Source organism: Zonotrichia albicollis, chromosome 14, assembly GCF_047830755.1.
Source record: "Zonotrichia albicollis isolate bZonAlb1 chromosome 14, bZonAlb1.hap1, whole genome shotgun sequence".
NCBI lineage: Eukaryota > Metazoa > Chordata > Aves > Passeriformes > Passerellidae > Zonotrichia > Zonotrichia albicollis.
Genome location: NC_133832.1, coordinates 19,891,484 through 19,907,221, shown reverse-complemented (window position 1 = coordinate 19,907,221; position 15,738 = coordinate 19,891,484). Strand labels below are relative to the sequence as shown.

The following is a 15,738-nucleotide window of genomic DNA, read 5'->3' as shown; positions in this document are numbered from 1 at the left end:
ATTTCCCATGGGCTAAATAAGCAGCTTGCTAAATGATAATGACTTTCCCTCATTGCTGATGCATACTTCATTTGACCTGGTCCCTACTTTGAAATTTTCACTGTTTCCCGAGTGCAGCTGGAGCGTTCTTATTTAATTTGCATGAATTTTGTATCACCCACAATGTAATTCAAACCATAAGAATTAAATGCTGGTGAGATCTCCTAACAGGCAGCATCAGTTCTATTGCAGATGCTGGAGCCTGAGATTGAGTGGCCCATGGAGAGCAGGACTGAGGATACACAAGGACCAGGAGAAGTGCTCTTACAAGCCCTACCCTGCCCAGCAGGGAGGCCCAGTGGACTTTGGGGGACAATTTGCCATTTCTGTGGTCCCCAGTGATGCCTGCAGCACAGAGGGGAGTCAGGAGACTGCTGCTCCGGGTGGAGATGTGCAGCTTGGAGCAGAGGATGAGGAGCCGTCGATGTTTCTGGAGCATTTTGTGAAACCAAAAGGAGAGATGCACATTGCAGCCTTGGAGAAAGGTCCGCTTTGTTTTTTAATAATAAAGGGTGACATGCAAGCTTTATTAACAAGGCATGTAGGGGAAAAAAGGCTCAAGGGATAACCCTGAAAAAGTGGTGCTAAATGTGTCATTTTTATGAAGCTGATTTTGTGAAGAGTCCCTACATGCTTTGGCAGGAGGTTGCAGCAGGTTTACAGTAATTTGTGGAAAGACAGAAATGTTTTCACCCTGAAGTGAGAAGAAGGGCAAAAAATCCCTGTGTGGAGATGCTTTAGAGCCATCTTCTGAGGCAGGGCTGGCAGATGGATGGATACCTGTCACTTTGGGTTGGGAGAGATGGCTCCAGCTCCAAACAGCCATGGACTGTGCTGGGGGCTGATGTGCAGGCACCAAACCTTTATCGAGAGCCTGCATCCACCTGCCGTGGAGAAAGCTGGATTTTCACCTCTGTGGAGTTTGGTTTGAAAGCTATCCCACATCTGAAACTGCTGAAAGGAGGAAGAGTGATAAAGAGCCAGCTGCCAGGCATTGCCCTGAGGCAAGCAGGCTGCAGGGACACCCCTGTGCTGCTCCCAGGCTGCTGGCACGGCCCAGGACCCGTCCCTGACACCCTGCACTGACCCTGCCTGCATCCTCTGTCTGTGCAGTGCTGCTGGTGCCCAGAGCAGCATCCTCTGTGTGTGCAGTGCTGGTGCCCAGAGCAGCATCCTCTGTGTGTCCAGCCCTGCTGGTGCCCAGAGCAGCATCCTCTGTGTGTCCAGCCCTGCCCAGAGCTGCTGGTGCCCAGAGCTGCTGCTGCCCTTCCTGCTGGCACTGCCTGAGTTCCTGCTGAGGCGCCTTTGGATGCGCCAGGGTTTATTTCTGTTTCCAAGGCAGGGAGTGAGCAGTCCTTAGAGCAGTGCCCTGGTGCTAACAGACCCTTTGCTGTGAGGGAAGTCCTCCCATCGATATCCAGAGTTACACTGACGTTTGGACATCTTTTATTTTTTAATTTAATGGAATTGGCAGGCCTCAACCAAAAGCAACCGCTAGGGGAAAAAAAGAAAGTTTAATATTTCCCTCCTGATTGCTCAGTTTGGAGTGTGTCTGTTGTTATATTTATGTTTGTGTTGCTAAGGCAGCGGTTAAGAGCGTTTTTCAAATTAGGTAAGCTGTGTGGCAAGCCAGGGCTCTCTTGGATGGCACTGCCACCAACACGTCTGCATCTGGAAAGCAAGGACGGCCCTGTCCCTGGAGGACAGCAGGGCTTCTCTCCTCCAGGAGAAATGCAGGCTGAGGCCTCAGGCTTCATGCAAGGTGTTCCTCAGCGTTTCCCAGTGTCTGGGATGTGTTGTTTATTCTTGGCACGGCGGCCGTGGAGCTGATGGTGACAAGTGTGAACATCCTTTCTTTGGTTACAGCGAGGAGATGAGAGCTGCCAGCATGTCTGGGAGGTCCTGGCTGTGCCTGGCTCTGAACGTGGAAAGCAGAGGCTGGACTTGGGGCTGGGCTCCCCTTTGATTCCTGCAGGAGTGATGCTGATTAGTGAGAAAGTGACAGTTCATTTGCTTTTGCCAAAATAATGAAGAAGATGAGGGCCAGCCTCTCAGTGATGCACTTGATGAAGAGCACGCTTTCATCGGTGCCAGCCAGCCTTACCTTTTCCCTCTTTTTTGTGCTTTGACTTTGTTCTTTGGGTCTCATTAAGAGAGGGAGTGGATCCTTTCCCAATTAAAATGTTGACATGTCGAAGACGCTCTCCTTTCCCATCATTTTGCCTCTGTTTGTGAGTGGTTGCACCTTGCAGGATGAACTAGAATTAAATCAAGTGAACTTTGATTGAATAATGCAAGCTGTAAAGCAACCCTTCTCGATGAAAAATCTCTGTTTTTTTTTTTTTATTTTTCTGGTTTGATCCCCTAGTCTGCATGGAGATAACCTTGACAGATAGCCCCATGGCTAAGTAAAGAAACTGGGCTGGAGGGAAGGATGAGCAGCCCACCCTTGTGCCAGCGTGGGCAGCACAGGCAGCTCTCACCTCTGAGGGTGCAGGGAAGAGGATTTCCCATCCTTGTGGCTGTGTCACTCCTTGTTTTGCCTGAAATCTGGAAGTAATTATCATGACTTGTGCTGTGTCCAGCGATGGGGAGTTCCAGGCCTGGGAACGGATGCTGTGTCCAGCCCCTCAGAGCCCTTTTGTCCTGTGTGCATGTGGGGGTTTCTCAGTGCTGCAGAGCATCCTGAGCAGGGATGTGGGGCAGGAGTACACAGGAAGGACATTTCTCCAGTCCATTGAACAGAAATCAGGGAATATGCTCGTTGGTGAATGAGCTGAGCCAGGGTATGGTCTTTGGTTGTGGCTTGAAATCAACAGCAAAGCTCCCAGGGATGCTGGTCTGAGGGGGATTTAGTGCCAGGTGTGTGCCTGGGCTGTGGCAGTTTGATGGCAGCATGTGTGGTGTCTCCTCTGCCTGTGGGGTTTTGGTGGCAGGGGTCTGACTTTCCCTTGGGTGTTCCTTGGCCCCTGAAGCTTTGGCAATGCAGTGTCCATGCTCTGAGTGTTTTAAAGCCGTTCAGTGTACCTGTGTATATTGGAATTTGCTGTCTGCATCCTCTCCCCCAGCTGTTCCTCTCCTGGCTTTCCCAGGGCTGTGCACACACAGGGATGGAGGTGATGGAGCAGTGGTGGGTGCAGGGGTCTCCCTGCTGCTGGGGATGCAGGGATGGAGCCAGCTGGGGCTCTGGGCTTGTGATCCCACATCTGCCAGTGCTGGGTGGTGGGGGGCTCCCCACCCTGTGAGGACTGTGCCAAAAGTGGCTCCCATCCCTTCTGCCCTCCATTGCCTGGCTGCTCTCAGCTCATTTGCGGGGCTGGGGGCTGCTGTGGGACCCCCTTGAGATGGCAGCCCCGGGACAGATGGACAAACACAGGGTCAAGTGATTTCTGTGGTTTTGGGGTTCTCAGATATCATTTGTAACCCACCTTCCTTGGCATGGACAGACAGACAAACACAGGCCAGGTGATTCTGTGCTGTTTGGGCTCTCAGGTATCACATGCTTTGAGAGTCCGTGTGTCTGTCTGTTCCTGAGCTCTCAGCACCCACGTCCCCGGCAGGAGCAGGGATGCAGGAGTGCAGGCCCAGTGGTGTGTGCAGTAAACCTGCAGCGTGGCTCAGGCCCAGTGGTGTGTGCAGTAAACCTGCAGCGTGGCTCCCAGCAGCAATTCTGTGTGCAGCAATAACAGAGCTGTGCTCAGCGCTGGGCCGGCTCCCCCGCTCGCTGCTCCTTGCCTGCCTCTCCCCGGGAGGTTCCTGTTTGGTAAATTGGACATTGTGCTGTATTTCAGCAAAGGGTACACTTCGCCAGGGCTGCCTGTGCTTTATGATCTTGGCAGAGCCGTGTAACCTCTGCTGGGGCACGATTGGATTTCACATCGGGCTCTGCTGCAGCGGCCCCTCTCCCTACATCCTGCCTTTGTGATTACGTTAGCAGCAGACTCTGCTTTCCTTTATTTATTGAGACATTAAAGATGCATGCATTTATTTTTACCGTGTTCATAATTGCCATAAAAACAGGCCGTGGCATCCCAGAGCAGCTCCTGGGGAAGGAGAGCAGCCACGGGGCGAGGAGCAGCATGGCACAGAGGAGGCAGGGCTGGGCAGGGGGATGCTCCCTTTGCTGTCCTGGGAGGATGCTGCTCTTGTCCTGGAGCAAGGGGAGCAGAGCAAAGCCTGCTCCTTCTGCTGCCAGCCCCAGAGCCCCAGGGCTGTGTAATTCAGGTTAAAAGATGTGTTTCAAGTGCAGAACGAGTTGGTGGGTTTTTCTTGCGAGTAACAACTCCTTTGACTTTTCTCCCCTTCTTTTACTCCCCTCCAACTTTTAAGCATGTCACCCATTGTTTGCTTTTTTATTAATAACAGAGCCCACTGTCTCTGGAAATGAAATGATGTAAAACAAAGAAAAGTGCCCGCATTAAATTCTCCGGCAGGGGATTACCTTGCTGGCATTTACATATCTATGCAATAAATATTTTAACATGTTAATTATACACTAATAAGAAAAATACCTTTTGAACTTTCAGTCAAATTGACACACACAGAACAGAGTCCATCAGGGAATTAAAAGCAATTAGTTTTGTAACTGAGCATAGCCACATTGTTTCTTCTCTGCAAATTGTTCTGTGGTTACCAGCCAGCTTTTTTATTGGTGAAAGTTGCTGGAAAGACTGACAGGTGCTGGGGTTTTCCATCTCTGTCCTGTTCCCAGGGGCCTGTGCCATCATGGGATGCTCCTTCCCTCCCCAAAGGTTTCATCCTGGCCCTGCACACCTGGCTCTTCCCACTCATGGAAAAAATCAGATTTGTAACCATCTCCTTTTTCTTTTCCTCCTTGCAGACTGAGAACTACTCCTTTGATTCCAACTACGTGAACAGCAGAGCTCATTTAATAAAAAGGTACGTGGGCTTGCTTGGAGGGCTTGCTTTGCCCAGCCAGATCCCAGGGGTTTAATGTTCTTTCATGCTGCCTTATATACTACTTGCTTATTTTAATATGCAAAACTTTTTAAGAGTAATAATTTGCTTTTAAAACAGTACTTATTTACCATTAAGTCCCATTGCTCATGGCTTGCAGTAAAGGAAATATTTTTTTCCTTCTCATTGGCTTCTTCATGCTGGGAAGGTGCAGTAAGTGAGGTAGAGTGCTGTTACCCTGACAACTTTCAAATTCTGAGAGTTTATTCCATTTGAATGCACAGGAATAAAAGGATAGATTTGGGTGGTGAGATCTCCCTGCCATGTGAGGCGGGGAAAATTAAAAAAAACCAAGTTGTTTGGGGGCAGGTAATTGGGTTGGATGCAGCTCATGGCTCCAGCTCACTGGTTTAGTTTGAATACCAAGGCAAACAGCACTTGGCCAGGCTGAGTTTTCCCCGTGTGTGAAAGGAAACAATCAGTTCATCTGCAACCTGGCAGTCACCCTTGGGGAAACAGAGCCCTTTGGGTGAAACGCTGCTCTCCTCAGAGCCTGGCAGTGTGAGGGATTGTCTCTGGGGGTTCCACACCGGGGTTACCCAGCTGAGCCCGGCTGGGCTGTGTTAACCCAGAGATGAGCATCGCCCAGGGGCAGGAGCTCAGGAAGGGACTTGTACTGACCCAGCGTGGTCAGTGCTGCTCACAGGGCTGCAGGAACAGCTCCCTGCACAGGAGCAGGTGCAGGATGGGCCCAGCAGCTCCTTGCCCCCCTCCCTGCTCTCCCCAGGGCCTGGCCAGGGTGTGTTGGGACCAAGCCATGGCCGTGCCCATGCCCAGCCCAGCCGTGCTGGTGACTCTGCAGAGCCATCACTGAACCACGGGTTTTACAGAGAGCAGAAGCCAGCCCTGAGCTGCTGAGATCTGATCTGAGCAGTAGAAATACCCAATTCTGTGCCTGGCTGAGAGCCCATTTGTTTACACCTTAGCAGCCCGAGCAGCGAGGGGCTGCGAGCGGGTGTGTGTGCCCAAGTGCTCGCGCTGTTTAACCATGCTAACGTGGCACTGAGAGAGCTGGCTGGCCTGGGCCACGCTGCTCCTGCCAGGGAGCCTTCAGGCACACTGAGAAACCCCAAATCCATTAATCTTTCCCCATTCACACCTAAGATAAAGGCAGCAGCACTCACCTGCACAGGGGGCTGACTCCGAGCCTGGATTGTTTGGGAGATGCTGCTGCTGCCGATTCCCCCAGACCTGCCCGTGCTTTAGGAAGTGTCAGCCATGGAGGCACGTCAGGGGCTGCTGCATGACAGTCTGGCTCACTGCAGGGAGGATAAATGCCTTGTAACACAGTGCATTACGAGCAGCAGCTCCGTGTAGGACAGCGCTTCCCCTGCTCTCTACCTTTGTCTTCTATCTTAAGTACAACGGGTGCCAGGAGTGCTGTGCAGACATCTGAGAACAAAAAATATTCTCTGTAACACACTGTGGCATCATTTTCATCCTTTGCCTTTATGAAGATGTTGTAGTTCTGCTATCTTTGGTGAGTGAATCTTCTCAAATCCAGCACTTAATTAATCTATTTGTACTTTTCCTGTGTTGTCTGCCTGCCTCTCCCGCTCATCTACACTCACACAAATGAATTGTAGATTTGTAGTGCTTTCTTAACTTAAAAATCTTTGATGTCACCTGGAATCAAAGTCAGCGGCTTCAATAGGGACATCTTTATTTAAAAGGTAGTGTTTGAAGGTTTACCAATTTATATGTATTTCAGAGCTCCCCCCTCGTGTGCTTTTGCAGAGCATTAGATGGTAGGTGGTCTGCTTGGTTTCCGTGGAGACACAAAAGGGCTTTTCAAAGTAATGAAAATCTCCAGCTCTTTGGGGCTTTGAAGCCCAGGCTGAGGCTTTCCCTGACGTCTCACACCACATCAGCCAGTGAGAAAGTTCAGAGAAGTGGCTGCAGGTGGATCCTCCCAATGGGGGCAGCTCTGCCCTGCCAGGCTGGGTGTGGAAGGGGCACAGGGTGGGTGTCCCTGGGGACGCCCTGATGGCTGTGCCACCTGGATCAGGTGTGTCCCACGGTGCCCCTGCTGCTCACAGCACCCCTGCTCCTGGGGCATGGCCCCTCTCAGGGTGTTGGGGTCCCAAATGCAGCCATTATGCAGCTCTTCATAGAGTCACAGAATGGTTGGGGTTTGAAGGGACCTTAAAGATCACCCAGTGCCAGCCTTGCCATGGCAGGGACACCTTCCAGGGTGCTCCCAGCCCCATCCAGCCTGGCCTTGGGCACTGCCAGGGATGCAGGGGCAGCCACAGCTGCTCTGGGCACCTGTGCCAGGGCCTGTCCACCCTGCTAGGGAAGAATTTCTTCTGAATATCTAAATACCATCTCTCTTCTTCCAATTTAAAACCTTTCCTCCTTGTCCTATAACTATCTGCCTGTGTAAAGAGTCACGCTCCCTCTATTTGTGTGTCCTATCACAATTTGCCCATGTAGAAAGTTATTCCTTTGGGATCTGAAGGGACTCTGTTCCCAGAACATTGTCCAGGGTGAGCAATCCCGTCTCCCCCAGCCTGTCCCTCCGTCCCTCGGGCTGCATTCCAGGGGCTGTTGGGGAGATCTGGGAGCAGCTCGGTGCTGTGCTTGCAGAGGATGTCAGGGATGCCTGACTGTGTGTCACATTTCCTTAAAGCTGCGTGAACTTGGACCCACAATCACTGGTTTATTTTTAAAAATAAGAATGCATCATCATCATGATTAAAAGACATTCCTGTTTCCAGGAAGACTTTTGTTTTTGAGCTTGAAGTGATTAGGACTTGGCTTATAACCTAAAAAAATGGGGTTTAGATCTTGTGTAACTTCAGTATGAGGTAGTGCAGCTTGGGAGAGCCAAGTTGTAGAAGCAGCTCACTTAATGTATATTTTTAAATTTTTATTTCAAATCCTGCTTCACTCTGAGCTTCTGCAAGATGCAGAGCAGCCCGTGGTGCCACTGGGTGCCACTGGGCATCACTAGGTGCCACTGGGTGCCACTGGGTGTCATTGGGTGTCACTGGGTGTCACTGGTGCCACTGGGTGCCACTGGGTGCTGGGGGGACAGGCACCTCCCATCCCCGCAGCTCTCACTGCAGCACCCCGGGGTGTCAGGGGTCCCCGTGTCCCACCCAGGCAGTGACAGCTGTGTTTCCCCAGCAGCTCCACGTTCAAGGACTTGGAGGGGAACAGCCTGAAGGACAGCGGGCACGAGGAGAGTGACCAGACGGACAGCGAGCACGACGTGCAGCGCGGGCTCTACTGCGACACGGCCGTCAACGACGTGCTCAACACCAGCGTGCCCTCCATGGGCTCCCAGGGCCCCGAGCAAGGTGAGCCCGTGCCCTGGGGGCGCCCACGGCCCCGGGGTGTGCAGTGAGGGTGCTCAGTGCTTGCTGGGGACAGCGCTGTGCATCCTCTGAGCGCTGGGGAGGTGTTAATTAACCTTCACTCCACGCCTGCCAGGTGAGCCAGCAGTTGGGATTATCCTCTGCTCACAGGCAGAAAACCTGAGATGTGCCTGACAGGGAGGGAGTGCTGGAGCTGGGATTAGGGCAGGAATTAGGGCACTGTGCCCAAGCTGGTCCCTGCCTGCCTCCCCTCCAGAGCACCAATGGTGTGTGCCCATCCCAGCCCTCCCATCCCAGCCCTCCCATCCCAGCTCTCCCATCCCAGCCCTCCCAAAGGTCGGCAGAGCACGTGGACAATCAGCCAGGCATCCCACAAGGGATAAGCTCAGGCCAGTGGGAGAGGGTTTGCATCTTTTCCCCTGCAAAGGTGGCAGCTTTCAGCTCTTCCCATCCCCATGTGCAGGGATGGAGTCCTGCTCTGAAGCCAGACTGGTGTTAGCTGGAGGAAGGGAGTTCAGCTGAGCCCAAGTGTCGTTTGTACTTGGGCCTGGATGTCGCTTTTAGTGTCTGAGGGATGCAAACAGCCAATGCAAACATCCTGTCTGTTTCAATTAAGGAGGTTTGGTGCTCGGGCGCGGGGAGCCTCAGGGCACTTGGCTATATCTTGAGATAAGCTGGAGCTGAGGCTCCACTGGAAGCCCTACTGCTAAAAGACTTAAGGATATGAAAACAAAATGCTGTGATTATGAACTGGTCTTCAGCTGTTTAATTCAATTCATGGTAAACATCATTAAAAGCCTTTGTTTTGCTGTCATAAAAGAGTCAAACGGGGGAGAGAGAGTTCTTGCCATCTGCGGCACCGGGTGTGGGATTTTTCTGGAGATTCTGATGGCTGTATTAATTCTCAATGGAGTCTGTTAAATGGCCACAGTTAACCCTGTGAGACTCCACGAGGAGGGGAACACAGAGGTCACCTGCACATTGCACGCTGCCAGCCGCACTAATTGGAGAGGGATGGCATCCGCAGTGATAATGTATTTCCAGACAACCCTACTGTGGCCAAAGATGAAAAAAATTAAACATTTATATAACTGTACAGTGGCAGTTTAATTCTCTGCGGACCAGCACCGTGTCAGAGAATGCAGGCTGATAGCTATCATTTATTATTCTTCTATTACAAAGAAATGCTTTTTCATTTCGATCAGGAGAGGGTTTCCTAAGATGCATTTGTAGTAAGGGATGACTGTGGAAGCAAAAATGTTCATAATTGATTCCCATCCTGGTGAATGGTCTGAGCAGCATCTGTTAATTTTTTGTCACATTTCTTCAGCAAAAAACCCAATCTCAATGGGCTGCAGATAGGGTTTTACAGGGATTACATTTCTGATAAGTCTGCGTGCTGGCTCTGATAACAATGCAAATAAGTTAAAGAGGCTGAGTTGGAGGCAGAGCTCCTCGGAGGAGTCAGATGGGAGTAAATATGGTTCAGTCCATTGTGGCATGGACTCCTCACTGCATGTAAAGTACACCCAAAAATCAAGTGTATCTCCAGAAGGTGACTTCTGAAAGCAGTCTGTGTGTGTCCTGGTCCTGCAATGGCCCAAGGGGTTGGTGCTCCTGGGTCTGGTTTATTTTGGGAGGAAAGCTGCACTGGCACCCAGCTGCACCTGCAGGCAGGTGTGCCACAATCAGCTCTCTTGCCCTGCAGGACCCACACTGTCTGGTGGGGCAGAGCTCAGGGTTACCCTGTGAGGTTATCGGGGTGCTGGTGGAGCAATGAGAGGAGCAGCACACCAGGGAAATGAGTGGTTACTGTCACAGAAGCTGGAAAAGAGGTTAAAGAGAGTGTTGCCTGAACTGATTTGTGAAACAGGAACTGCAGAAAATAATCAGGAAAATCAAGATGCTGAGATGATGGTGATAACAGCAGTTCCCACATGATTAAAGCGATGGTTTTCACTTGGTAATTTTTACCTGATTTTGGGGCAGAGTGGCAGGGTGGGGAGAAAACACCAGAAATTCATTGAGAAGGATGTGCAGGACTGTTGGCTGACTGCTGCTCCAAGCACACAGCCCTTGTCTGGAGAGCAGCCTGGCAGCTCACGTACCCATGCTTTGCTTTTGCTTGCTGTCCCTGCCCAAAGTGCATCTCATGTAATCGCAGAGAAACGGGGTGGGGGAGTTGTTGTTGGAGTTTGCTTGTTAATGGCAATGATCTCCTGGCTGGGAGCCTGGTGGGGCTCCCCTGTGTCCAATCTCTGCTGGGCTTGGACCTCAGCTTGAGGCACCATGAGCCCTCCATGGGTTGTGGCTGGCAGCAATCCCTGTAGGTGGCTGGTAGAGGATGGTCCTGTGTGGTGGCTCAGGGTGGTCAGTGTGGACCTGTCTGGCCAGCCCTTGCCTGCTGAAATTCTGCATTTCCTGCAGAGGGAGGTGGGCTTGGATGGATCCAAGCTCCTTTGTTGTCTTACACCAATGGTCAGTACTTGGGCGTGGGAGCCCCAGGGAGCTGCTGGTGTTTCACTTTCCTGGTGCCACTCTTAGATGGGAGTGACACCAGCTGCCAGTCCTGCTGGCAGGAGCCCTTTCTCCTCCTTTGGAAATGACCTAGATTGCCAGAAAAATGGCAAACCATGGCATGGAGAGTGCTGAGCTTTAGTGGGTAGCAGCAGGTCATCAGAAATACTGCCTGGAGCTCGGCCACATTGCGTATTTTGGGAGCAGGACTTCTGCCCAGTCCCTCTTTACCTCAGGATCTTAATTATTGATTATAAATTCATCTGATGAAAAGATGGCTTTAATTGCTCTAATATGTACCCAATTTGGAGTTCATTACAGGCCAGGATTGTTTTCCTTCCCCTGCTAATTGGCACAAATGGGATGCAGAGGGAGGCGGGCACTGGTGCCGTTCCACCTTCAGCGATTGCCTGGCTGCCTGTAATTGTTTGTTTGTTTGTGGAGGTGCTAAGTGCTGCTGGAAGTTTGTATGTGCTCAATTCCTAACGAGTCCTCAGCTGAACCTCCAGGGTTTCTCTGAGAGAGGGGTGTTTCAGGCAGCTGCTGGATCCCAGCGATGCTTTGGGATGCCTGGAGAAGCCTGCTGGAGATGGGACTCAATCCTGGGCTCCCCTTTGTGCCTTGGCCTGTTTCCCTGCAGGATGGGGCAGATTTTCTCTGTATCCTGGTGTGTCTGAGGCTCCAAGTGCAGCTCTGGAGGCAGCCCTGGGCTGCAGGAGGAGCTGGTGCAGGGAGCCAGCAGCACGCTGCCCTGAGGACGGGTGTGGGTGAGCCCTGGTGGGAGCTCCTGAGCCCTGTTCCCCCCAGCACCACGGGCAGAGCTCAGTGGGAAATGTTTCCCAGCCCTGCAGACTGTGCTGGTGGTTTTCCCCTGGACCAGATGTTCACAGGGTAATTGAAAATTCCATTTTATCAGAAAGCGTTTGCTGTCAAAAAGTTTTATCTTTACTTCAACAAAGAGGCTGATTAGATCCCTCAGGACCTGAATTAGCATCTTTGAGGCTGGATACTCTGTTTTGTGATTCAGGTAGTTACTCCTCCCTTGGTTTTCCTCGTACTGGTACTTTTTTCTTTATATCCCTTTGCCCTCTTCCAATCACAGTGTTTGTGCAGGTTTGGCTTGTTTTCTTTGTGTGGATGTGCACAGGCACCTAGATATGCTTAAATATATTCTGCTGCCTTTTTCACCTTGCCTTGAGCAAGAGCCATTCTCGTACTCTCTGAGTCGTGAGAGCCAGCACAGAAATCAGAAAGGAGATATTTCCAATATAAGTTTTTAATGTTAGAAGCAACAGATTTCACACTTATCTTAATTCCCAGTGCTGGCCAGTATTTTAGCCATCAATTACAGAAAGAAAATCATTGGTCCAATGAAGCAGTGATTCACTGTTTAAGACAAAAATAGAAAATATGAAAATAATAAGCACACGCTAATCAGAAAATGGCAGTGTTAGAAATAGTCACCACCGACATAAAATAGTGAAAAAGCTTTAAATCAAAATGAGAGGGTTTTAAGCAATGTCAGTAATGGATCTCTACAGAGAATTGCTTCTAAAAGCATCACTTCCACTTTTCTGGTGCCAGATCAGCAGTAAAGGTTCACGTGAAATGTCATCTGGAAAGACCTGATCCCGCATTCATTTCCACATCTGTGTAACTTTGCTCACAGGGGAGATTTAATTGTGTCTGAGTCCCATAAACCCCAGCAAGATGTAGGGTTCTTTGAATAGAAATGGGTTATATTTAAGTAGTTATGTTAAGTCTTTTTTATACTATCACACAGTATAGAAATAAGATTTGGGTGTAAAGGAGAAATGGGCCTGTGACATTCACTGAAACTTTTCCTGCTGGTTGCATCCCAAATTATGCAGATGTATCATCATTTAGGGGATCAGGTTTTATCTGGAATATTCCAATTGGTTCTTATGCTCATCTGCATAGTGTCTGGGTGTATTTCAGTTGTGAATTGAGAACATGACTAATGGTATTAACTGGAGGCAAACACAGGTATTAGAAACTGTTGATTTTTTGTAAGCTGATTTCCAGCAGTCGTTCTGCCTACAACCCCCTTTCACTCTGCAGAAAAGCCTTTCTGTAGAGCACATAAAGACCTCAGTGACATATTCTAGGGCTTTGGGGGCTGCATTCCTCTGGAAGCTTCTACAAATTAATAAAAGCGCCTAATTTCTTGTATTCATACATGCAGCACAAGACATAAAGTATGACATTAATGTGTGAGTGACAGCACATCCCTTAAGATGGATGAATGCTGTGAGCTTCCTTTCAGGGCAGTGTCAATTATCCCAGCTCCTGTGATTTCTGTATTATCGCTCAGCTCTGCTAAAGCAGCCTCAGTGAGCGCAGTGGTGCTCCTGCAGTGGCCAGCCTGGAGGCAGCAATCAGCTCCTCACACACCCTGAAAGCCCTGAGGAGGATTTTCCTGACCAGTGGGTAAGCAGCTCTTGGGGAACAGGAGTTCATTGTCTTGTTTTAATGATTGTGTGCTGAGCATCTGAGTTCAGCTCTGTGTGGAGGTCACTGATGCTTTTGTCCATGCTCTCTCCATCCTCCCCGAGCTCCTGCTGACCTTTCCTAACTGGGGTTGTGGAGGGCATAATGTCTCTTGTGGGACCATTGCCTGGAGCTCAGCTCCTTCAGAGGGTGATGTGGACAGCATCACACATCACATCCCTGGACAGAGGGACAGGTGGCCCCACTTTGGGCTCAGCTGCCTTCACCCCGTGCTGCAGCAGGGCAGGGGTCCCTTCAGGAGGGTTCATCTGTGCCTGGAATTGCTGCTTGGCACAGACTCATCCCCGTGCTGCCCTCCTCAGTGCTGCTCTCGCTGAGCACAGCTTGGAGCCGTCCTTGCTGAGGGTTCTGGGGGCAGGGGTGACACTGAAATCATCCCCATGGCTGTGAGGGAAGCCAATCCCCCTCTGCAAGAGCAGAACTAAATAACAAACAGATGTGCAGCCTCCTTTGTTTGCATGAGAAGCATTGTCCTGTATCCCACGTTCCTGGCACTCTTCCTTCAGCTTTGAGGCTCCTTCAGAGATGGTTCTTGTGGAGTCTTCATCACTGAAGTTGCTCCATTCAGGGTCACAGGAGTTATAACCTTTAGATCCTCAAGTTTTTTCCCCCTAAGCACAGAGAACACTCTGCAGATGTGAACATTTTGGCAACTTGGAGAGGAAAATTAAAACTTGAATCCATGCCCTGTTGTGTAGGTTTGCAATGGATGAATGATCAGCCCAGAAATTTGGAGAGTTTCTACTGTTTTATTGTACTTTTTAATGAGATTTTGTCAAATTCAGTCATTGCTTACCCATATTTTTACTGGGTGACTGGAGAGCAATTTATGGGAGATATGAGGAAGAGGTATTTCAGATTAGAGAATTTCAGCTTCTATTTCTGCTTGGTTTTGTTAGCTGTTCCTAAACTCCAGCCCAAGGAGAACCTTTGCAGAGAAGATCTCTGTCTCAGCTGAAGATGGGGTGGTTCTAACCCTGGCTCTGCCAAAGCCTCCTTTTCCAGAACCACTGCCCAATACTTGCATTTTAAGATATTTGAAGATAAATAAACAATTTAGGCAAGCTTGCAGCTTCCTTTTGCCTCACAAACAAGTCAAAAAAGGCTCTCTGGCCTCTTTTGCCCGTCTGCCAGTAACTTCTGAGGAAGCCTTTAACACTTTCCTTCTCACAAAGTGGTCAAGGTAATGGCCATCAGATTGAGCAGTGGGGAAGGTATATGAATAAAACCAAACCTTCTGCTAACGCAGCAAGCCAGCACTTCCCAATCTCCTCCTGTAATCAATCTACATCGTTAATGACTCTGGAAACAGACTGAACTGCTGGGGCTGGCACTGGGAAACTTGCATTACAAACTAACATCTCTTATTAACCTTTCGGTGTTTCCTTCACAGCGCTAATTAGAGCCAAATAAAACCAATGTTTGTGGAACTCTTAAGTTAAAATATAATTTTCAGAGAAAATATGGTAAACTCCAGAGCTCCTGTTTGCTTGGCCTTTCTTTTTAATTATGATAGGGGATGGCTGTTACTTGTTTTACAGAGGCTTACATGATTAATGCTGCAATGTTTCTGTAATTAAAACAGCAAAAAAAGAGATGTGATTGGGGCCTGTATAATTTACAGACATCTCGGCATTCTGGTGGCAGAGCTGCTCTGAGTGTTGCGAAGACGAATCATAAAAATTTATTCTAATTAAAATTGCCAGATTGACTAAACAACAGGTGACTTATATAACTTGAGCGACTTGCACTTGGGGTGAGAAATCATCAGAAATCAGTGAATTATACAAAGCTGCCTATTATTCTGCTAAATGGGAAAGTGTGTGCTTGCCATGGCAACCCGCATCAATTTTGCAGCCTCTGGCAAATACAGGGCCCTTTATTAAAGGCATAATCAGCCCCAGCAGCGTGGTGACCCCGGGCTCTGCAGGGCCTGGGGGCAGCCCCTGGGCACAGGTGGGGCAGCAGGTGGACCCTGCCCTGGTACCTGGGGGTTCAGGTGTGTGCCAGCCTCTCCTGAGGAGTGCCACAAGTTGGGTGCCTGTTGTTTTACCCTCCAAAACGTGGTGCAGTTACATTTATGTGTGTGATAACTATAAATTGTTTGGACCTCTGCTAATTAGGCTGCATGCTGCAGAGAGGGACTGTGACTCCCCTGGGTGCTGGGGAAGGAGCCCACCCATCTCCAAAATGTGATAAGGGTGAGTGTCTGAGCTGCTCCAGCTCCTGCAGATACCTGCTGAGGGGAGACACACCACTGGCTTTGTATGTAGGTTGTTTTACTAAATGATCTATGTAATAATATATAAGTCAAAACTCTGTAATAATTGGCACCAAACAGCACAGAGAA

General features: G+C 49.8%; 1 protein-coding gene across 4 annotated transcripts in view; it reads left to right on the top strand.

Moving 5' to 3' along the window:
• The window catches only part of PCDH19 (protocadherin 19), a 58,845-nt gene that overhangs the window by 22,026 nt on the left and 21,081 nt on the right, over window positions 1-15,738 (top strand). For 3 of the 4 annotated variants that reach the window (XR_012582610.1, XM_074551380.1, XM_014271777.3), the window contains exons 3-4: window positions 4,880-4,938; window positions 8,149-8,321. Coding sequence is in view for 3 of the 4 variants with exons in the window: in XM_074551380.1 (XP_074407481.1) it covers window positions 4,880-4,938; window positions 8,149-8,321 (232 nt within the window). In the remaining variant the exon portion in view is untranslated. The remainder of the gene's footprint in view (window positions 1-4,879; window positions 4,939-8,148; window positions 8,322-15,738) is intronic. The other variant, XM_014271778.3, reaches the window with a different exon arrangement.